We start from the raw sequence: 24,530 nt of genomic DNA, 5'->3' as shown, positions 1-24,530 counted from the left end.
TAGTGTCCCGTCTTCATAGCACTGTCATATAACACTTTGAAATTACTGATGGTTTTGGCTGCCACACCTTCTCGCCTAACTTGTTCCAACCATCTACCAATGCATGCAAAAGTTAATTTTCTTATATTTTTCTGGCAGCTTTGTTTCATTAATTTAAATCTATGACCTCTTGTTCTTGAAGTTCCAGGTCTCAGGAATTCTTCCCTATCAATTTTATCGATTCCAGTGACTATTTTGTACATAGTTATATCGCCTCTTTTTCCTCAGTATTCTAATTTGGCACATTTAATGCTCCTAACCTCTCCTCATAGCTCTTGTCCTTCAGTTCTGGGAGCCACGTGCTTCTTAAGATATGGGCACCAAACAACCGCTGCATATTCCAGCTTTGGTCTAACAAAGGTCGTGAACAATTTCTCTAGTATTTTGCCATCTATGTATTTAAAAGCAATTCCGAAGTTAGAAAGTGTAACATAGGCTCCTCGCACAATGTTCTTAATGTGGTCCTAAGGTGACAGTTTTCTATCTAGAACCACCCCTAGATCTCTTTCTCTATCAGAATTCTTTAAGAATTTCTCAAATAATTTACAGGTTGTGCGGGGTCTATGTTCTCCTATTTCACATTCCATAACATAGCATTTATTCACATTAAATTCCATTTGCCAAGTAGTGCTCCATATACTTATTTTGTTCTGGTTGTTTTGAAGGGCATTACAATCATCTAAGTTTCTTATCTTACCTATTATCTTAGCATCATCAGCAAACATGTTCGTATAATTCTGTATTCCATCTGGTAGATCGTTTATGTAGACGATGAACATTACCGGTGCAAGAACTGAACCCTGTGGTACTCCACTTGTGACATTTCTCCAGTCCAATACATTGCCTCTGATTACTGCCCTCATTTTTCTATCAGTCAGAAAATTTTTCATCCATGTTAGCTTACCTGTCACTTCTCCAATATGTTCCAGTTTCCAGAACAACCTCTTATGTGGAACTCTGTCGAAAGCCTTTTCTTTAGATCTAGATAGATGCAGTCAATGCAACCATCTGTAAAATCTCTGTGGCTCGATCATAGAAACTGAGTAAATTCGTTACACAGGATTTTCCAGATCGAAAACCATACCAACTGTGATATTATATCGTGTTTCTCCAGGTGTTCTACCCATTTAGTTTTAATTATTTTTTCAATATTTTGACTATTACACTTGACAATGATACAGGTCTATAATTGAGGGGGGAAGGTCTTCCCTGCTGCCTCTTTTGTAGACTGGAACTATGTTAGCCTTTTTCCACACATCTGCTATGACTCCTGTATACAGGGATGCCTGGAAAATCAGTTGAAGTGGAATGCTGAGCTCAGGTGCACTTTCTCTCAGAATCCATGGTGAAACTCCATCTATACCAACTGCTTTGTTCTTACTTATCTCCTTGAGCATTTTTTCCACTTCATCTCTAGACACCTCTATGTGCTCTAAGTTGTCCTCTGGAATTCTTATTGTGTCTGGTTTACTGAAGATTTCATTTTGTACAAACATTGAAACTTTTTGTTTAATGTTTCACACATTTCTTTTTCATTTTCCGTGAATCTGTTCCCCATTTTCAACCTCAATATTATCCTTTACCTGCAATTTGTTGTTTATGAATTTATTGAATAGGCCTGGTTCTGTTTTACATTTGTCTACTATACCTTTTTCAAAATTTCTGTCTGCCTCTCTCCTCACTGCTGTGTAGTTGTTTCTCGCATCTTTGTATTGCCGGTACGTTTGGGGGTTTGACCTCTTCCTATATTGATTCCAGTTTTGTCTCTTTTGGTCTCTAGCCCTCTCACAATTTCTGTTGAACCAATCCTGTTTCCTAGTTCTGCATCTCTGCTTTGGTATAAATTTTTTTGTGTCTTTATCATATATTTCACAAAACTTGACACACATCTCATTTACTTCATTTCCTAACACCAAGCCTTTCCAGTCACATTCCTTAAAGAAATGTCTAAGTTTCCCATGTCCTCTCCTAAAATCCGGTTTTTCAACTGCTTCAACCTCCTTATTTTCTTCCAGATTATAACACATTGCAAACTTTATTCCCAAAAAGACATGGTCACTGTTACCCAAGGGAGGAAGGTACTGGATGTCAAATATTTCTTCCTCTTTTCTAGTAAATATCAAATCCAGCATGGAGGGAACATCCCCTTCCCTCATCCTCATAGCTTGTTTAACATGTTGATACATCAATGTTTTCAGGATGAGGTTTACAAATCTATAGATCCAAAAGTCCTCTGTTCTAGCTTCATATGCTTCCCAGTCTATGGATTACAAGTTCAAGTCACCGACTACCAACATTCGTGATCTGTCTCCATGCGCTCTCGCTATACTCTCTCACATTATTGTTATAAGACCCTCTTGTTTATTATCCAACTACTCCTTGTAGTTGGAGTAGTTATTGTCATTGTCTGAACATAAATCAACCCGTTCTCGCAAATTTAATAAGTCAATATTGACTTATTAGTTGCGTGCATAGGTGACATACTAAACATAATAGTTTCCCTTGAAAAGCTTCTTAGAAAACACCGACCTTACCAAACCTACCTAGTATGTTAAAATAAGCATCTTATAGCTTCGTAATTACAATTGTTACTTAACCTATTATAGGTATAGGTTAGGTAATAATTGTAATTACGAAGCAATAAGATGCTTATCTTAACATACTAAGTAGGTTAGGTAAGGTCGGTGTTTTCTATGAAGCTTTTCAAGGGAAACTATTATGTTAAGTATGTCACCTATGCACATATTTAATAAGTCAATATTGACTTATTAAATTTGCGAGAACGGGTTGACATAAATGTAGATACAGTACTTATATATATAACATGTATATATAGTGTAATAACAGGAAAATGAGTATGTTGAGAGGAGCCATTTTGGTGAGGGAGGTGTTGGTGAGAGAGTGAGTGAGGCTGTTGTCTGCTGGCTGCTGTGTGACTTGTCATGCAGTGTATCGTGGCCACTATGCTCTTTGGATACCATACCAGCTTAGTTGTACAGTTGGTTCTCACACATTATTATATAAATATATCATACTACATAATATTGTAGTGTGAAAAAATGTGAATTTTTGTATTTCTTGTGCCTGGCAGTGTTAAAATTTATTAACCCTTATGAGGCGCTTGTAATTATAGCCTGCAACACGCCCTGGTGCAAGAAATAAAAAAAAAAATCAGTTTTTCTATAAAAGTGTTCATTTGTGTTCCCTGATCACAGAAAAAAATAATACAAAAATCATAGGCAACATATTTTAGCCACAATAGGGCAGGGAAGTATGGCAAAATTGAGGCGTTGACAGAGCAAGCATCGGAGGCTGTCTGCTCCGCCCGAGCTGCCAGGCGGGAGTTGCCACAAAGATATTATTACCTAATTATTTCAATGTCTCGTGATTTTTTCTCAGTTTTTTCAGTAATATTCAATAATGTGTAGTGTGATATATTTATATAGTAAAATGTGTAAACCAACTGTACAACTAAGCTGGTATGGTGTCCAAACAACATAGTGGCCACAAAAAATTGCACGACAAGAGACACAGCAGACAACACCACCTCCCTCACCAAAATGGCTCCTCCCAGCATACTCCTTTTGCCGTTATTACACTATATACACACACATTTACGTTTATATTATATATATATATATATATGATTTCTGTGTTGTTTACTAGGATTTCTCTGGCGATGGTTTGGTTATGGGAAGAGATTATATGTTCCTTAATGGAGCCCTGTTGTTTATGCATCGTTAAACGCCTAGAAAGAGATGTTGTTGTCTTGCCTATATACTGGGTTTTTTGGAGCTTACAGTCCCCAAGTGGGCATATATATATATATATATATATATATTATATATATATATATATATATATATATATATATATATATATATATATATATATATATATATAGAAGGGGTACCACCTCTGGTGCAAATGTAGGGACCCATAGCCTCGGAGAAGAAAATAAAGAGTACTCGGAGAAGACCTTGTGGATCCTCACTGAACACTTTGATATTTTCTTCTCCTACCACCCCTATTCTTTTGTTAAGTGTGTATATTTATCTAACTTTATTTGAAAATGTCATTACACAAAAAAAGTTACAATATTGATTACATACAGGGTACAAGGCTGCTTGTCTCAAGTTGAATAGCTCCTCCAGCTCCTCAGATGGCGGGCAGGAACCATGGATGCAGTGAGCATTTCCTCTCTGTATTGCCACACTAAGGCGCTGAAAAAGAAAACTGGCAGCTCTGGGGTCTCTAGTTGTTTCGATTAGCTTAGACCCCAACTCCTTTAAAAAGCTAGCAGCACTTTTACCCCAGGCACCAAGCGTCTCTGAGGCAATGGGGACAAAATTGTAGTGGTGCTCAAGGTCTCTGTATTTACGTGACTTGGCCGCTTCCCGGTGATTGGCAGCTCCTCCTGCTTGTGTAGCACTGAAGTCAACATAGGTATTGGCTAAAGTTGAAACGCAAGTGTAGTCTCACACCAACTGTCTACCATTCTTCCAGGGGTTCACCGTAATTCCGTCTGGGCGACCGACAGGCTCATCAGAGTTGCGGGACATTAGGTAACGGGGCTCTCTCTCTGCTGGACAACCGGCTGTGGTAAGGCTTCTCTTAATAATATCATTAACCTCGCCGTGTCTTGCATGCCATCCTCCGGTCCTTTGGCAAAGAAGGCCATGCCGTCCATATCTGTCGGCCTCTGCCTCGCCGCAAATACACCTGTATTCGGTGTGGATTGGGGCAGCTAGGCGGAGAGCCACGGCAATTCGGAGGGCCTGCGGTGTGAGACGGGTGCCGGTTGCTGACATTGGGGTTGCTAATAGGAAATCACCTGCATGGGGAGCTGCTACAGCTCTAAGTCGGGCAGTGTCATGTGGTGTCGTCGCAGCTTCTAGCAAAGTTGCAGCTTCTTGGTCAGCAAGAAGTCATATATATATTATATATATATATATTATATATATATATATATATATATATATATATATATATATATATATAATGTCGTACCTAGTAGCCAGAATGCACTTCTCAGCCTACTATGCAAGGCCCGATTTGCCTAATAAGCCAAGTTTTCCTGAATTAATATATTTTCTCTAATTTTTTTCTTATGAAATGATAAAGCTACCCATTTCATTATGTATGAGGTCAATTTTTTTTTATTGGAGTTAAAATTAACGTAGATATATGGCCGAACCTAACCAACCCTACCTAACCTAACCTAACCTATCTCTATAAGTTAGGTTAGGTTAGGTAGCCGAAAAAGTTAGGTTAGGTTAGGTAGGTTAGATAGTCGAAAAACAATTAATTCATGAAAACTTGGCTTATTAGGCAAATCGGGCCTTGCATAGTAGGCTGACAAGTGCGTTCTGGCTACTAGGTACGACATATTATATTATATATATATATATATATATATATATATATATATATATATATATATATATATATATATATATATATATATATATATATATATATATATATATATATATATATATATATATATATATATATATATATATATATATATATATATATATATATATATATATATATATATATATATATATATATATATATATATATATATATATATATATATATATATATATATATATATATATATATATATATATATATATATATATATATATATATATATATATATATATATATATATATATATATATATATATATATATATATATATATATATATATATATATATATATATATATATATATATATATATATATATATATATATATATATATATATATATATATATATATATATATATATATATATTGGTGTACACTGGCAGCAGGTTTTCTTTCAAACATGTTTCATTGAATATGACCGCATATTCTGTATTTATTATTTTCTGGTTTAGGGCTTCTATCCCTCTAACTATTTTCTTAGCATCAGGGCTTAATTGGAATAGGAGTTCTCCAAAACTCATTTTCGTATTTTTAAGGTGAAGAAAAGAAGTGATTTACTATAGAGTGTATTACACTTATTTGTATAATTTGCACAACGTTTCGAACCTCCATGGTTCATTCTCAAGTGAACAGATCTTACAATACTAGTTGATTTTATACCCGCATTAGGTCAGGTGATAATACAATGAAGGTGAAAAACATGGGAGGATACATAAGGGATAAACATAGGGGCTGCAGAAGGCGTATTGGCCCATACGAGGCATCTCCTATCTAAACACAAAGATTAATCCAGTGTAATTGGCCTGTTATGTTGGACATTGTCTTCTGTAATTACCTAAGTGTAATTACCTAAGTGTAGTTACAGGATGAGAGCTACGCTCGTGGTGTCCCGTCTTCCCAGCACTCTTTGTCATATAACGCTTTGAAACTACTGACGGTCTTGGCCTCCACCACCTTCTCACTTAACTTGTTCCAACCGTCTACCACTCTATTTGCGAAGGTGAATTTTCTTATATTTCTTCGGCATCTGTGTTTAGCTAGTTTAAATCTATGACCTCTTGTTCTTGAAGTTCCAGGTCTCAGGAAGTCTTCCCTGTCGATTTTGTCAATTCCTGTTACTATTTTGTATGTAGTGATCATATCACCTCTTTTTCTTCTGTCTTCTAGTTTTGGCATATTTAATGCTTCTAACCTCTCCTCGTAGCTCTTGCCCTTCAGTTCTGGGAGCCACTTAGTAGCATATCTTTGCACCTTTTCCAGTTTGTTGATGTGCTTCTTAAGATATGGGCACCACACAACAGCTGCATATTCTAGCTTTGGCCTAACAAAAGTCATGAACAATTTCTTTAGTATATCGCCATCCATGTATTTAAATGCAATTCTGAAGTTAGAAAGCATAGCATAGGCTCCTTGCACAATATTCTTTATGTGGTCCTCAGGTGATAGTTTTCTATCTAGAACCACTCCTAGATCTCTTTCTTTATCAGAATTCTTTAAAGATTTCTCACATAATATATAGGTTGTGTGGGGTCTATGTTCTCCTATTCCACATTCCATAACATGACATTTATTAACATTAAATTCCATTTGCCAAGTGGTGCTCCATATACTTATTTTGTCCAGGTCTTTTTGAAGGGCATGACAGTCATCTAAATTTCTTATCCTTCCTATTATCTTAGCATCATCAGCAAACATGTTCATATAATTCTGTATACCAACTGGTAGATCATTTATGTACACAATAAACATCACTGGTGCAAGAACTGAACCCTGTGGTACTCCACTTGTGACATTTCTCCATTCTGATACATTGCCTCTGATTACTGCCCTCATTTTTCTATCAGTCAGAAAATTTTTCATCCATGATAGAAGCTTACCTGTCACCCCTCCAATATTTTCCAGTTTCCAGAACAACCTCTTATGTGGAACTCTGTCGAAAGCCTTTTTTAGGTCCAGATAGATGCAGTCAACCCAACCATCTCTTTCCTGTAATATCTCTGTGGCTCGATCATAGAAACTGAGTAAATTCGATACACAGGATCTTCCAGATCGAAAACCATACTGTCTGTCTGATATTATATCATTTCTCTCTAGGTGTTCTACCCATTTAGTTTTGATTAGTTTTTCCAATACTTTCACTATTACACTTGTCAATGATACAGGTCTATAATTGAGGGGGTCTTCCCTGCTGCCACTTTTGTAGATTGGAACTATGTTAGCCTGTTTCCACCCGTCTGCTACGATTCCTGTACACAGGGATGCCTGAAAGATCAGGTGAAGTGGAATGCTGAGCTCAGATGCACATTCTTTCAGAACCCATGGTGAAACGCCATCTGGGCCAGCTGCTTTGTTCTTACCGAGCTCCTTGAGCATTTTTTCCACGTCGTCTCTAGACACCTCTATGTGTTCTATGTTGTTCTCTGGAATTCTTATTGTATCTGGTTCCCTAAAGATTTCATTTTGTACAAACACACTTTGGAACTTTTCGTTTAGTGTTTCACACATTTCCTTTTCATCTTCCGTGAATCTATTTCCCATTTTCAACCTCTGAATATTATCCTTTACCTGCAATTTGTTGTTTATGAATTTATAGAATAGACCTGGTTCTGTTTTACATTTGTCCGCAATCCCTTTTTCAAAATTTCTTTCTGCCTCTCTCCTCACTGCCGTGTAGTTGTTTCTCGCATCTTTGTATCGCTGGTATGTTTGGGGGTTCGGCCTCTTCCTGTATTGATTCCATTTTTGTGTCTTTCGGTCTCTAGCCCTCTCGCAATTTCTATTGAACCAATCCTGTTTCCTAGTTCTGCATCTCTGTTTTGGTATAAATTTTTTTGTGCCTTTATCATATATTTCACAAAACTTGCCATACATCTCATTCACTTCCTTGCCTAGCATCAAGTCTGTCCAATTATACTCACTAAAAAAATTTCTAAGGTCACCATAATGTCCTCTCCTGAAGTCTGGTTTTTCAACTGCTTCAACCTCCTTATTTTCTTCCAGCTTATAACGCATTGCATACTTTATTCCCAAAAAGACATGGTCACTTTTACCCAAGGGAGGAAGGTACTGAATGTCAAATATCTCTTCCTCCTTCCTGGTAAATATCAAATCTAGCATGGAGGGAACGTCCCCTTCCCTCATCCTCGTAGCTTGTTTAACATGTTGATACAAGAATGTTTCCAGGATGAGGTCTACAAATTTACAGGTCCAAAAATCTTCTGTTTTAGCTTCATATGCTTCCCAGTCTATGGATTTCAAGTTGAAGTCACCGACTATCAACAGTCGTGATCTATCGTTATCCGCTCTCGCTATAATCTCTCTCATTATTGTTATAAGACCTTCACGTTTACTATCTAGCTCCTCCTTTGACCATGTGCTGCTTGGCGGTGGACTATATGCATTTATCATCATTAGTTTATCATCCTCATAGCAGATCTCTAGTGCTATTATGTCAACTTCTTGTGGATTGGCAGTCATTATTTCCTTCACCTTTAGGTGTTCTTTTACCAGCACAGCAACGCCACCGCCTTTCCTAATTTTTCTGTCCCGTCTCCAAATTGAGTAGCCCCTTGGGAATATGACCTCATTTAAAATTACATCTTCAAGTTTTGTCTCCGTGAGTGCAACAATGTCTGGTGTCTGCAGCTGTATTACATCACTTAACTCCAGTATCTTCGATCTCACTCCATCTATGTTGGTGTATGCAATCTTCAGGAACTTGTTCCCCCTCTCCTTATTCTTCACTCCCCCTCTCTCTATTGATTTTGTTGGTTTGCCTTTATGTACCACTTTACTGGTTTGCCTACCCCTAATACTTTGTAGAAAAAAGAATTTATTTCTTCTTCATTCCTGCTCTCATTTAAATGTTTTGCCTCGGCGAGGTTCAGTTTCAGCTTCTCTCTATCTTCTTTTGAAAGATCTCGTCTTAATGACCACCCTTTCCCATCCTCATCCCTTTGCAATTTTCTAGCATTCCTTAGTACTTCTTCCATCTGTTTGGCACCGTTTAGGGTGATCCTCAAAGGTCGATCTTTCCCTTTTACGTACCTGCCTATTCTCCTGTAGTCGCACACATTCTCTCTGTTTGTAAGACCTTCCACGAGGCCAACAATTTTATCTACTACTTTAGCTTCTTCTACAGCTCTTTCTGACCTAGATGTTATCGCCTTTTCTTTGCAGCCAAAAATGATCAGGGACTTACTCCGATCAACTGTGTTTTGCACCAACTTCGGGTTAGATGCCAATTCTTTCCTCACTTCTAGCCTAATGTTTGTTTTATCTTGGTTGCTGCAGTGTTTGACTTCCTTTACTGCTTCTTCTATTTTTTCCTTCTCCTTGGCCACTTGTGCATAAGTGAGTTGCATATCTTTCTTGCACTGTTCTATTCCCTGTGTAACTTCCTCCATCTGTGCTGACAAAAGCTGTTTCTCCTGTTGAATTTCCTTGCCTAACCTATTGTAGTCATTTATGTTTAAATTTACTTTAACTTCTTCCAAAGCTATTTTTAAGAGTTTATTTTCTTCTTCCATGGCTTTGCAATTTGTTTCCAATTGATTCTTATCCTTGCGCAAGTCTTTCACTAAACCCTCAAGACATAAAACTTTGCTATTCAAATGGTCATTACTTTCTTTCAATTTACTAATTATTTCTACATGAGAGTTCACTATAGTATCTAAATTTACCAACTTGTTATGTAGACTACTAATATCAATGCTTTCTTCATTGAATCCCTCAAAATCAAGCTCTGTTTTGTTTTTCCCCTTGCCAGTGGCCATCTTGAATGTTCTTCTCTGCACTGTAAACACTAGGGCAACTTTTTCTCATCCGATTTTTCACTTCCCTTAGCACTTTCCTGTTATCTCACCTATTTTTCAAGAGCACTATACCTTTATGTTCTCTGGGACACCACTCACTACCATCAACCTGTACTACAATACTTAGGATTGTTGAAATATGCTGGAGCTCCTCTGCTGCAAGTGTTGACCCTAGGGGTGTCACCTGTGTTGGCATCGATATGTTCTTGTCTTGTCCTTAGACAAGGACAAGACAAGAACATATCGATGCCAACACAGAAGACAATGTCCAACATAACAGGCCAATTACACTGGATTAATCTTTGTGTTTAGATAGGAGATGCCTCGTATGGGCCAATACGCCTTCTGCAGCCCCTATGTTTATCCCTTATGTATCCCCCCATGTTTTTCACCTTCATTGTATTATCACCTGACCTAATGCGGGTATAAAATCAACTAGTATTGTAAGATCTGTTCACTTGAGAATGAACCATGGAGGTTCGAAACGTCGTGCAAATTATACAAATAAGTGTAATACACTCTATAGTAAATCACTTCTTTTCTTCACCTTAAAAATACGAAAATGAGTTTTGGAGAACTCCTATTCCAATTAAGCCCTGATGCTAAGAAAATAGTTAGAGGGATAGAAGCCCTAAACCAGAAAATAATAAATACAGAATATGCGGTCATATTCAATGAAACATATATATATATATTATATATATATATATATATATATTATATATATATATATATATATATATATATATATATATATATATATATATATATATATATATATATATATATAAATATATATACATATATATATGTATATATATAAAGTATCTACATTTGTATTCACCATAACGAACCACTAAGCTGGTATGGTGAGTCCAGACAATAACAGGTGGCCACACAGTCAGCAGACGATGCTACCACTTTCCCTTACCAAGATTACTCCTCCCACCATCGCTAATTATCCCCACAATCCTGCTATTATCAGAATCCTGGTCATTTTTATCACCGTCAGGGGTTTTCTGTATTACTATCATTGCTAAATAATAGCAGTTACAGTGGGGCCTCAACTTACGAATTTAATCTGTTCACAGAGCTGGGCCATAAATCAAAAATTCGTAAGTCAAAATAAATTTTCCCATAAGAAATAATTTAAATTGAATTAATCCATTCCACATCCCCAAAAATATTAACTTTAAAATACATATTATACCAAATAACACTCATTTTGTACTAGCTACAATTCATTACTGCATGTATATCTTACCCCTGATTGATGACTTGTTGGCATATGGATAACAGTGAGGAGGAGGGGAGGAGGAGAGGTGCTAGTGTTTGGAAGGGGGAGTCCCCTTCCATTATAACATCAGGCAGTGAGGACTTTTCTCGGGGTACTCTCTCTCCTACGTTTTGCAAGCATACCACTAGGACCTGGTTGTGGCTCCTGCTTGCTTGTCTTTCTAAGAATCTGTCTAAAGATACTTGTTTTTCCCTATATTTTAACACTTACACTTGTCTGTAGTGAGACATCATTTAAAAGGTCAATGCAATGGCCTGCAACAGCTTTATTTAAGCGAGTCTTTTCAACAAAACTTTGCAGTTCTTCCCATACTTCACACATTTTCTTAATGAGGAAGGGGACATCCTCAACTGCTTCTACTCAACTATTTTCTTAGGTTGAACCTTACCACTGACACTCTTGGGACCTATGGCATGATATATAATAATTACTTTTATGTTCAAAAAACAAAAAAATCAGAAAAATAATGAATTTCTTTACAAGCACGATCGTCACTAACTGGGCGGCTCTGGTAAACTGTGGCGGGGTCAGCTGTTATCTTGAGTTATCTCGAGACGATTTCGAGGCTTAGCGTCCCCACGGCCCAGTCCTCGACCAGGCCTTTTTGTTACACATCGCCAGGAAGCAGCCCATAGCAGCTGTCTAACTGCCAGGTACCTATTTACTGCTAGGTAACAGAGGCATCAGGATGAAAGAAACGTTTTGCCCATTTGTCTCCGCCTCCACCGGGGATCGAACCCGGAACCTCAGGACTACGAATCTGAAGCGCTGTCCACTCGGCTGTCAGGCACCACAATAAATCAGGACCAGGCACAAAAAAGCCGTGCCACCAGGAACCACGCAATCGGTCGACCCATACGCGTATCAAGAAAATCGCTAGTCGAGGAAAAGGTCTAAAGTCTTGTCCCATTTTCCGACGAAATTTACTTAGTAACTTGAAAAATTTGTAAGTAGGGGCAGTCGTAAGTCGAGGTGCCACTGTACATATATATATTTTGACACTTTTAGGTGATCCTGTGGTCACAAGCTGAACAGCTGTGTTGTTAGCTCATGCTGCGTGCACCAGCCTTGGTTGCTCACTCAGTACCGACGCTCTCACACCCGGGAATGTTGCCCACGATTTTTTTTAACCACTGCACTGCTCCAAACGACAAATGCTGTTTTGAGAGTTCTCCATTTTTTTTAATTAGGCTATATTTTAATGCTTTTTAATGTTTTCATCACGCTGTGTTTTAAAATGAAAATAGTTGAATTTGGAAACATTTTGACATTAACTTTACCTGAACATTTATAAAAAACAACAAAAATATGGCCTTAACAATTGCACTATGAAGTTTTTGCCAAAAAACAGGTGGGCAGTGCAGGAGTTAAATGTCGTCTGTTTACTAGAGCCCCGAGGAAGCCGATGTGAACCCCACGTAGCCGCGGGACTTTTAAATCTTGCGCTGTACTCCCAACCATTCATAGCTGTGGTGCGCCGTCCCGCAATAGTTACTCACCCCAGCTACAGTATATAAGGTATTGTGCCCTTAAAGGGTTAAGGCAAGCTCCTCCCAGGGGTTAATAAGGAAGTCCTTGGTACACAGATATTCCTATCATTAGGCAATAAACAGATCATTATTTGTGTTATAATACCGACATTTTATTTCACTAATCACCATCTATTTCACTGATAATTATAATAATGAATAGATAATCGAAATTTTGTAAAAAAGGGACAAAAACACAGGGATTTGATTCAGTGAAAAGATTGGAATGTATTAATGTAGATTTGGTAAAAAGTTGGGAAAGTAGGTAGGTGGATAGGTAGGCTAGGGAATACACAAGGAGGTAGGTGGATAGAATGGGAGGTTTAAGTGGGCGAGGGATGCAGGTGGCTTAGGTAGAAAGGTGGGCTAGGTACTTGGGGAAGACATATGCAGGTTAGCCTAGGTGTTATGTAGGGAGGGTAGGATAGGTAAACAAGTCACATAAGTTAGGACAGGTAGTAACCCAGGTTAGGTAAGATACTAGTTATGCAAACACACACAAGCTGTCACATCAATATAAAATTAAGAACAGGTACAGACAATTTATTACAATACATAAAATCAATTTCCTATACACAAAAAGCATTTTAACACATTTATTGCATACATTTTATCTTCGCTGAACAAGACGGAGCAAACTGTACTGTATATTTCACAACATGCATCATGTAAAATTTTCAGTACAGTATTACATTTTATACAATTTGCAAAGAAGTGTATACTATGAATAATACAACTGCCAGAGCTACAGTGTAGTTGTGATACTAACATAATATACCTGAGTCGTGGTCGTGGTCATCTAGATCAGCCTGCTGCACAGTCAGGTCCCGTTTACGATCTTCCTCGTTCGGCTCCTTTATTCCTTCTGTGATTATTATCACACATTCCCCATTTCTCTTTCCAGCATCTTCCATCTGATTCTGCCCGCTTTCTTCAGAGTGGTGCAGCTGGTGCGGTTCGTCGTCTTCACCAGTCACCACTATGGTGAAGCCACCAAGACGCGACTCGAGTGCTTGTTCCAGCTGAGTAGCGTCGGGTGAGAGCGAGTCACTCCTGCTGCCCCCTCGACTGCTGCTCTGGGGACTCCCCGGTCCTGTCACCTCAATCACTATTTGAGGTGGTGATGCCAAGTTGAACCCTCTGTTGTTACTTCCACCACCATTGTCCCCGTTTTCCTTCTCGGGGACAACAGCCAACCCTGGGACGGGAAGACCCAAACACCCTCCACCCTTTGGTGTGAAGTCAAGTTTGCCTGGGCCTTCACAGTGCTGTGGGACACCACCTGTTATATCACAACAACACACCCGACCAAACTTACGCACAACTTTCGCTCAATGTAACAACTCGCTAAACATTCAGATTTGTCGGTGAACATACAATACTTGGTCTATGTGCTATAAACAATTATTTTATGATCTATTTCAGGGGCCAGATTAAAATTTTATAATTACAATCACATTACATAACTTGGATAAAACAGCCCACTCAACTGTTACTATATTAAGGTCTAAAAATTTATGCATGCTTACTTTATCTACACATGGGAAAATGTCATGACTAGTAATATGAGAAGTTATCTATACACAAAACTAAGATACATTTATTTTTACTACAGTCTGCTGCTAATAATAATAAATATTGCAAAACAATTGAGAAAAAAAAAGATTTTTGCAGATAAAGATAATGTATGAGAGTTTCACAAAACCTGCATCACTTTGCCATATATAACAAAACCATAAAAATAATTTGTATAAGAAAATACTGGTAATATATACAATCATTAATTTTTCTAATTATTGTTAGTAAAAGACAATCAACATTATTCTCAGATCAAAATCACGAATGATAAGTTACCTTTGGCTCGTGTATCTCTGGTCTATGGATTGAATGATGGTGGTGGTGATGGTGGTGGTGATGGTGGTGATGATGGTGATGTGGATGTCTCTGACCCCCATCTCTTCTTCCTGAAAAGATGAAAAGAAACTGCTACATAAATATAATTTGATGAGAATTACTGTATATCAACACTGCATCAGGAGTAATTTCAAGTGTTCTTTATTGAAGGCAAATTCAAATGTATCGATTGTTATTTTTATCCCTTAATGATATTTAAATTACCATACGAGCAGGATTATCCGGAGCCCACTGATCCGAATATGTGGGGTAATCCGGCAAAAACTGCAACCGAATATTTTTCTGGCAAAACTTTGCCATATCCGGATAGAAATTCAAATACCCAGAGGTTTGACCGGATAGTGCAGACTGGTATGGGTTCATACCAGTCTGGGTGTGGTGCAAGGGTATTAGCACACCCCCCCTCATACATACAACATCAACCAGGCTGTGATTCATATGTCAGGGTGCGAGCAGCCGCGTCCAACAGCCCAGTTGACCAGTCCAGCAACAAGGAGGCCTGGCTGACGACTAGGCCGCGGGGACGCTAAGCCCCAGAAACACCTCACGGTAACCTCAAGGTATCAGGGGGGGAAGGGGGTATGGGGAGGGTGTGCAGGAGTATGGGGGGGGGTGCAGGGGCGTGGGGAGTGTGTGCAGAAGTAGGGGGGGTGCAGGGGCGTGGGAAGGGTGTGCAGGAGTAAGGGGGTGCAGGGGCATGGGGGTGCAGGGGCATAGGGGGGTGCAGGGGCATGGGGAGGGTGTGCAGGAGTAAGGGGGTGCAGGGGCATGGGGGTGCAGAGGCATAGGGGGTGCAGAAGCATAGGGGGGTGCAGGAGTAGGGGGGGTGCAGGGGTATGGGTTTCAGGGTTAGGGGGTGTTGTGAGGGACTGTCTGGGGAGATGAGGGGCATGTGGAGGTGTCTATGATCTGTATTATATAGAATAACCAAGAATAGTGTTAAAAACAATTCATACAGTAAAAACTAAACAATTATCTAATACTGTATAATAACAACAAATACAATTTTCTAAAAAAATTGCGTGTACAGGAGACTTTAGTTTCCTCTAAAATTTGGGGATTTTTTCCACCTTTCTACATAAGGTGCCTACCTGACCAAAGTTGACCCATCCAGACCTGGTCAAGTTAAACAGGCCATGTGCTTTTGACCCCCCTAACTTCATACCAGTGCTGCTCCATTAGTGAAACAATTGCTTAAATATCTTTTTTATTATCACAGTAACTCCAATAATCCTTTGCCAAGACTATGTCTGGTAGTAGCATCAGTCGTCGTGGAGGTGTTAGGAGGTTGTGCTGACAACACAGACAACCAAATACAGTCTACTCATCTCTTCTGTTGACATACCTGCTTGATGGGGTTCTGGGAGTTCTTCTACTCCCAAAGCCTGGCCCGAGGCCAAGCTTGACATGTTAATTTTTCATCAAGCTCTGCTAACCCAGAAGTTGGAAATGTGTATCAGTAATTGTAGCGAATCAGAGAGCTGGTTCTGTGGTTGGTCCAACGAACTGGGAATGGTCCCATATAGTGCGACGAATCAAGGTCGTACTGTATGTTGGTTGTGGTACAAAAAGTTGCTAATATGTTCACTTATGGACTTCCCCTGTAAGAGTTCTGCTTAGCAGGCAGGGGGGGGGGGGAGTCCTTTCCAGATAGTCTGGATAAACGAGCTCATACAGTATTTGAAATATATCTTACTTTTAAAGATTATATTTATCTTTAATTTATTTGTTTGGTATAATTTGATACCTAAAACTTGCCTCTTAACAATTTATGGTTGTTGATCTATACAGATTTTGTTCAATTATTCTGACAATTTTGGAATTATATTTACAGTATTGTGTTGCACAATGTAATGGCAAGAATGTGATGTATCTACAAGGACTAGAGAGAGCAAAAGATGAGATCAAACCATCATCCATGGACTCCCTAGGAACATGTATTATCAAATTGTATCATCTCAAGAATTATTCAGTTGTTATTTTCTCATTTAAAAAAATAATGATCTTTCTTTAACCAATAATCAAGTCAAGCTTGTGTGGCAACTTGTATGAAACAAAGATTAAAATTGAATGAAAACTAACAGAAGTGCAATGATTTAAGCACCCGACTAAGATTACAAATTTTCCTGATAAAAAACAATTCAATGTAATGAAATGGCTCTTTCTAGGTTGGGACTCGGCGAATCCCTGAAGCTAGCTGCACTGACGTAAATCTATACACACGAGTCACATCAGCCTTACGAGTCCTTAGCAGCCCATCAGAGACCAGAGACGGAACTTGATCCACTCAGTGACACACAGGGAGTAGGGAATCCATGCAGAAAGTCGGCAAATGAAAATAGACAACTGCACGGTTCACAGAGAAACAAATAGTGAAGCAGCAAATGGCTCCACAAACGATCCACTCAGTGGTCAGTTTGAACCCTTCTAGTTTAACTGTGGTCAGATGAGGGGACATTACCACTGGGAGCTACTAGCCCCCATGACAACACACCTCCAACCACAGCTCAAGACCATGAACTGATACATCTGGTAAGCAGAGAGGCGACAAAGCCACCGTGGCCCAACCAGAAAGAGGCGTTTCATTACATTCAGTGCTGGTTTTATGAAGATGCCAAAAGGTGGCTTCCTGTAGCTATAATCACAGAGGAGAATGAAACGGGAACTTACCAGGGAGGAGGAGAGCAAACACTAAACCCTCGAAAAAGAGCCCAGGATAAGAACTGACAGCAACAAGCCTGATGGGAACCAGACACACTGACCTGGTAATGAGCTGCCAGGACCTTGTGAAACCTCCATAACCAGAGACTGGATATCAGCTTAAGACAATACAGAACACTGCAATTAGAGCCACAACCTTCGAACATCATGGGCACGAGGGTAGACCAGAGGCAGGATAAATTTAATGACAGTGCAGACAACCCGAGATACACGAACCTTGAAACAAGGAACCCAGTAAAGAAGATCAATGAACAATACATCACCTAAAGCAATATGGATGATGCACCAGGAGTGACAGAGTTGCAATCAGACACAAGTGATACATCCTTGGACGAACAAACCACAAATTGACAATCAAATGACCCCTCTGGAAGCCAACTGCATCATTCTTTGCTAGAAAAGAGGGAAAAGGTTAGGCCAAAGTAACAGAACCCCTTGTTCCATAGGAGAAAATGAAACTTCTCAAGCCAACAACCAGAAGAGGGAACAAACAAAAACAGAGCATTGAAAAATGGATCACAAACTAAATGAGCATCCAAGAAGCATGGAGAAAGACTAAAACCCAACCTAGAGATCAAAACAGCTCAGGAGGAACACAAGCAGGCTAGTAATGGAAGAACGCACGAGCCAATGTACAGATCAGCTCCTAAAAGACATTACTCTGAACGCCCACATATGCCATGTTATGGAATCTGGAACAGGAGAAAATAGGCGACACACACAACCTACAAATTACGTGGAAAAAATATTAGAAAACTCTCATTGGCAAACAGATTAGTATATGGTTGGAACAAGTGATGAGGCAGTGGATGTCAAAACCATAAATACAATAGTTTCAGAGCTTCATAGCTTCATATGACAGTACTGTACTGGGAAGATGGAATACCATGAGTGTAGCTTTCATCCTGTAACTACATTTAGATAATTACACTTAGTTAATTACCATACACAGCCACCAGAATATTCAGGACACCCATGAACCCGGGTAAGAATGCAGGTGTAGGTGGGTCCACTGGCGAGACCCCAATCGTAGGGTGCCAAGACCCCCAATCGGAGGGTGGCGAAACCGCAGTCGTACGGTTACCTTGAGGTGATTTCGGGGCTTAGCGACCCCGCGGCCCGGTCATCAACCAGGCCTCCTCGTTGCAGGATTGGTCAACCAGGCTGTTGGACGCAGCTGCTCGCAGCCCGACATATGAGTCACAGCCTGCTTGATCAGGTATCCTTTGGAGGTGCTTAATGAGTTCTCTCTTCAACACTGTGAGGGGTCAGCCAGTTATGCCCCTTATGTGCAGTGGAAGCGTGTTGAACAGTCTCAATCCTCTGATGTTGATACAGTTCTCTCTCAGAGTACCTGTTGCATCTCTGCTCTTCAACGGGGGTATTCTGCACATCCTGCCATGCCTTCTGGTCTCATGTAATGTTATTTCCATGTGCAGGTTTGGGACCAGCCACTCTAATATTTTCCCATGTGTAAATTATTATGTATCTTCTCCCATAGGGGTCCACGAGTAAGAATGTGGTCATAGGGGGTCCACGGGTGAGAATGTGGTCATGGGGGTCCACGGGTGAGAATGTGGTCATGGGGGTCCACGAGTAAGAATGTGGTCATAGGGGGTCCACGGGTGAGAATGTGGTCATGGGGGTCCACGGGTGAGAATGTGGTCATAGGGGGTCCACGGGTGAGAATGTGGTCATGGGGGTCCACGGGTGAGAATGTGGTCATAGGGGGTCCACGGGTGAGAATGTGGTCATAGGGGGTCCACGGGTGAGAATGTGGTCATGGGGGTCCACGGGTGAGAATGTGGTCATAGGGGGTCCACGGGTGAGAATGTGGTCATAGGGGGTCCACGGGTGAGAATGTGGTCATAGGGGGTCCACGGGTGAGAATGTGGTCATAGGGGGTCCACGGGTGAGAATGTGGTCATAGGGGGTCCACGGGTGAGAATGTGGTCATAGGGGGTCCACGGGTGAGAATGTGGTCATAGGGGGTCCACGGGTGAGAATGTGGTCATAGGGGGTCCACGGGTGAGAATGTGGTCATAGGGGGTCCACGGGTGAGAATGTGGTCATAGGGGGTCCACGGGTGAGAATGTGGTCATAGGGGGTCCACGAGTAAGAATGTGGTCATAGGGGGTCCACGGGTGAGAATGTGGTCATGGGGGTCCACGGGTGAGAATGTGGTCATAGGGGGTCCACGGGTGAGAATGTGGTCATGGGGGTCCACGGGTGAGAATGTGGTCATAGGGGCTCCACGGGTGAGAATGTGGTCATAGGGGGTCCACGGGTGAGAATGTGGTCATGGGGGTCCACGGGTGAGAATGTGGTCATAGGGGGTCCACGGGTGAGAATGTGGTCATAGGGGGTCCACGGGTGAGAATGTGGTCATAGGGGGTCCACGGGTGAGAATGTGGTCATAGGGGGTCCACGGGTGAGAATGTGGTCATAGGGGGTCCACGGGTGAGAATGTGGTCATAGGGGGTCCACGGGTGAGAATGTGGTCATAGGGGGTCCACGAGTAAGAATGTGGTCATAGGGGGTCCACGGGTGAGAATGTGGTCATGGGGGTCCACGGGTGAGAATGTGGTCATAGGGGGTCCACGGGTGAGAATGTGGTCATGGGGGTCCACGGGTGAGAATGTGGTCATAGGGGCTCCACGGGTGAGAATGTGGTCATAGGGGGTCCACGGGTGAGAATGTGGTCATGGGGGTCCACGGGTGAGAATGTGGTCATAGGGGGTCCACGGGTGAGAATGTGGTCATAGGGGGTCCACGGGTGAGAATGTGGTCATAGGGGGTCCACGGGTGAGAATGTGGTCATAGGGGGTCCACGGGTGAGAATGTGGTCATAGGGGGTCCACGGGTGAGAATGTGGTCATAGGGGGTCCAAGGGTGAGAATGTGGTCATAGGGGGTCCACGGGTGAGAATGTGGTCATGGGGGTCCACGGGTGAGAATGTGGTCATGGGGGTCCACGGGTGAGAATGTGGTCATAGGGGGTCCACGGGTGAGAATGTGGTCATAGGGGGTCCACGGGTGAGAATGTGGTCATGGGGGTCCACGGGTGAGAATGTGGTCATGGGGGTCCACGGGTGAGAATGTGGTCATGGGGGTCCACGGGTGAGAATGTGGTCATGGGGGTCCACGGGTGAGAATGTGGTCATGGGGGTCCACGGGTGAGAATGTGGTCATGGGGGTCCACGGGTGAGAATGTGGTCATGGGGGTCCACGGGTGAGAATGTGGTCATGGGGGTCCACGGGTGAGAATGTGGTCATGGGGGTCCACGGGTGAGAATGTGGTCATGGGGGTCCACGGGTGAGAATGTGGTCATGGGGGTCCACGGGTGAGAATGTGGTCATGGGGGTCCACGGGTGAGAATGTGGTCATAGGGGGTCCACGGGTGAGAATGTGGTCATAGGGGGTCCACGGGTGAGAATGTGGTCATGGGGGTCCACGGGTGAGAATGTGGTCATAGGGGGTCCACGGGTGAGAATGTGGTCATAGGGGGTCCACGGGTGAGAATGTGGTCATGGGGGTCCACGGGTGAGAATGTGGTCATGGGGGTCCACGGGTGAGAATGTGGTCATGGGGGTCCACGGGTGAGAATGTGGTCATGGGGGTCCACGGGTGAGAATGTGGTCATGGGGGTCCACGGGTGAGAATGTGGTCATAGGGGTCCACGGGTGAGAATGTGGTCATAGGGGGTCCACGGGTGAGAATGTGGTCATGGGGGTCCACGGGTGAGAATGTGGTCATAGGGGGTCCACGGGTGAGAATGTGGTCATAGGGGGTCCACGGGTGAGAATGTGGTCATAGGGGTCCACGGGTGAGAATGTGGTCATGGGGGTCCACGGGTGAGAATGTGGTCATAGGGGTCCACGGGTGAGAATGTGGTCATAGGGGGTCTACGGGTGAGAATGTGGTCATAGGGGTTCACGGGTGAGAATGTGGTCATGGGGGTCCACGGGTGAGAATGTGGTCATAGGGTTCCACGGGTGAGAATGTGGTCATAGGGGTCCATGGGTGAGAATGTGGTCATGGGGGTCCACGGGTGAGAATGTGGTCATGGGGGTCCACGGGTGAGAATGTGGTCATAGGGGTCCACAGGTGAGAATGTGGTCATGGGGGTCCACGGGTGAGAATGTGGTCATGGGGGTCCACGGGTGAGAATGTGGTCATGGGGGTCCACGGGTGAGAATGTGGTCATAGGGGTCCACGGGTGAGAATGTGGTCATGGGGGTCCACGGGTGAGAATGTGGTTGGAACAAGGGGAACGAGACAACATTTGGAACCACCTTAATGTAGGGGGAACCTGTATTGCCCTAAAAGGTTTCCTGTCCCCAATAATAAGAAACCAAGTCATTACCTATTTGTAGACTTTGAGAAGTAATTTAGAAGAAAGCTTGTTCTCCAAGTGATTGTAACTTGAGATACTAAAGTGCACCATGAGACAACACTACAGTGAATCTGAAGAAGCAATACTATAAAAGCGTTATACAGGTACATATATACATAAATATACACACCTGAGGGAAATGGTTTGTAGCGAAGGAAGCCGTCTTTCGTGCCATTGAGAAAGTACTGCACAGACTCTTTGAACTTTGCAACACGAGGATCGCTGACAGATCCAAAAACTTGGGCTCCAATTGTTAACAAGTTATTAACGTCACATCGATTCACAATAAACTTGACTACGGCTCGTATAACGTCCTCCTGAGGTGTCTGTTGAAAAATGCATTAACATGAGTTAGTAATTTCATACTCGTAAACATTAGAAAAGTAAGGCAACATAATGTAAAGTGCACAAACAAAAGCAGAATTGTGGAACGAGTACATGGAGGAGAGTTAAGTTCAAACTCCAAGACCAGCCTGTGGGGTGAAGTCAACCATCTGGTTACAGGAAACTTTGCAGCGACGAGCTCACTAATCAATTAATTCACCTCTCACTGTTGACAGCCATGGTACCAGGGGTTCACATTAACATTTCAACTCGACACATGCTAGACGCTGCCCAATCAAGTGATGAGGCAGGACAAAACAATATAGTACCAGTATTTATTAGAAATCATATATAATGCTGTATTTGAGCATACACTAATTTTATTATAAAGTAATCTTCCTTACTCATATATACCTAACTTTTCCACACGGTTAATATATTCTCTTATCAATGGCTACTAGAGGGGTAACCAGTAGTGTTCGGATCTGTGTTTCTCTTCCACTCCTTCCCCCCCTCTTTCCACTCAGCTGTCCCCCCTCCCCACCTCTTTTCCCCCTCTCCACTCCTCTTCTCTTCTCTTCTCCCCAATTTCACCTGCCACTTCCCTCCTCCTCCACAGTCTCCCCATTCCTCTTCTGCCCCCCATCCACCCCTCTCCCTCCCTCCCCCTCTCCAGCCCCTTCCTACCCCTAAACCTTCTCTCCACATCTCCTATTTTACCCCTCTTTCCTTTTCCTTCCACAACATCCCTTTGTTGCCCCTCTCCCATCACCTTTCCCATCTCCCCTCTCCCATCATCTTCCCCAGCCCCTCCTCTCGCAACACCTTATCCATCCCCCTCACCCATCACCTTCCCCATCCCTCTCTCCCATAATCTTACATCTTCATTACATACCATCTTCACTGCATATAATACCTTCATCACTGTAACCATCTTCACTGCATATAATATCTTCATCACTGTAACCATCTTCCCTACTATCTTCACTAACCTGAATGAATTCAGTTCATTTTCAAGTAAATTATGAAGATGCACGGGTAAACGGTGGAAGTAAACTCTATGCAAAACACATCTGCGATTTCATTTTAGTTTTCATGAAACTTGCACTGGGGGTGGGGGGGGGGTGGGGGAGGTAGAGGCTGATATTTCTTCCTTAACTTAGGCCAGCCTATGTCTGTCCCTTAGCCCAAAATGTTTTCTCTGCCATGCTGAGCAAGACTATCAGGCCCCCAAGCATCTGGCCTCTAACCTTGGATAGACAGATAAACACTCCCATATATACAGATAGCTCAGCTTTGGTTAGTCCTCAACTTTTGCAGCTATGTCGGTTTTTAAAGAATTCCAATAAATCCACAACACCAAAACAATTTTCAAATTATTAACCAAAGAACCCCATAAATCCCAAACCAAAGAATCCTCATAAATCCCCAATAACCAGTCCCATTAATTCTCAACCAAAGAATTCCCACAAATCCCTAACAACCAAAGATCCCTCAAATCCACAATAATCCACGTCACAACTACCAAATTGACAGCACTACCTTACAACAGGTAGATGAAGGAAAGGACCTTGGGTGTCAGAATCCATTATTCACTAAAAGTTGCACAAGTGGGAAAAAAAGTGCACAAAGTAATTTTCTTGGGGTCGCCCAAAAAATGGGGTTTCATTACATTCAACGCTGGTTTTCTGTGGGGCGCCCCTTTGGCTCCCTAGAGCTACATAATCAAAGATAAGGAAAAGAGGGATTTACCCGGGAGGTTATCTTGAGGTTATCTTGAGATGATTTCGGGGCTTTAGTGTCCCCGCGGCCCGGTCCTCGACCAGGCCTCCACCCCCAGGAAGCAGCCCGTGACAGCTGACTAACACCCAGGTACCTATTTACTGCTAGGTAACAGGGGCATAGGGTGAAAGAAACTCTGCCCATTGTTTCTCGCCGGCGCCTGGGATCGAACCCAGGACCACAGGATCATAAGTCCAGCGTGCTGTCCGCTCGGCCGACCGGCTCCCAGGTGGCCGCATCTTGCTCCTCAACTTGAAGTCAAAACAACTA

At 41.9% G+C, this 24,530-nt stretch overlaps 1 protein-coding gene across 19 annotated transcripts in view; it reads right to left on the bottom strand.

The window, feature by feature from the left end:
* LOC123762893 (constitutive coactivator of PPAR-gamma-like protein 1 homolog) overlaps window positions 1-24,530 on the bottom strand; it is a 194,622-nt gene that overhangs the window by 143,751 nt on the left and 26,341 nt on the right. For 16 of the 19 annotated variants that reach the window (XR_011222257.1, XR_006773383.2, XR_006773384.2 and 13 more), the window contains exons 7-9: window positions 22,285-22,480; window positions 14,978-15,087; window positions 13,893-14,391 (exon numbers count right to left, since the gene is read on the bottom strand). Coding sequence is in view for 16 of the 19 variants with exons in the window: in XM_045749635.2 (XP_045605591.1) it covers window positions 13,893-14,391; window positions 14,978-15,087; window positions 22,285-22,480 (805 nt within the window). In the remaining 3 variants the exon portion in view is untranslated. The remainder of the gene's footprint in view (window positions 1-13,892; window positions 14,392-14,977; window positions 15,088-22,284; window positions 22,481-24,530) is intronic. The other 3 variants (XM_045749646.2, XM_069301986.1, XM_045749641.2) reach the window with 2 other exon arrangements.

The sequence above is a fragment of the Procambarus clarkii genome, chromosome 47 (assembly GCF_040958095.1).
Source record: "Procambarus clarkii isolate CNS0578487 chromosome 47, FALCON_Pclarkii_2.0, whole genome shotgun sequence".
Classification (NCBI taxonomy): Eukaryota; Metazoa; Arthropoda; class Malacostraca; order Decapoda; family Cambaridae; genus Procambarus; species Procambarus clarkii.
This window is presented reverse-complemented; position numbering and strand designations above follow the sequence as displayed.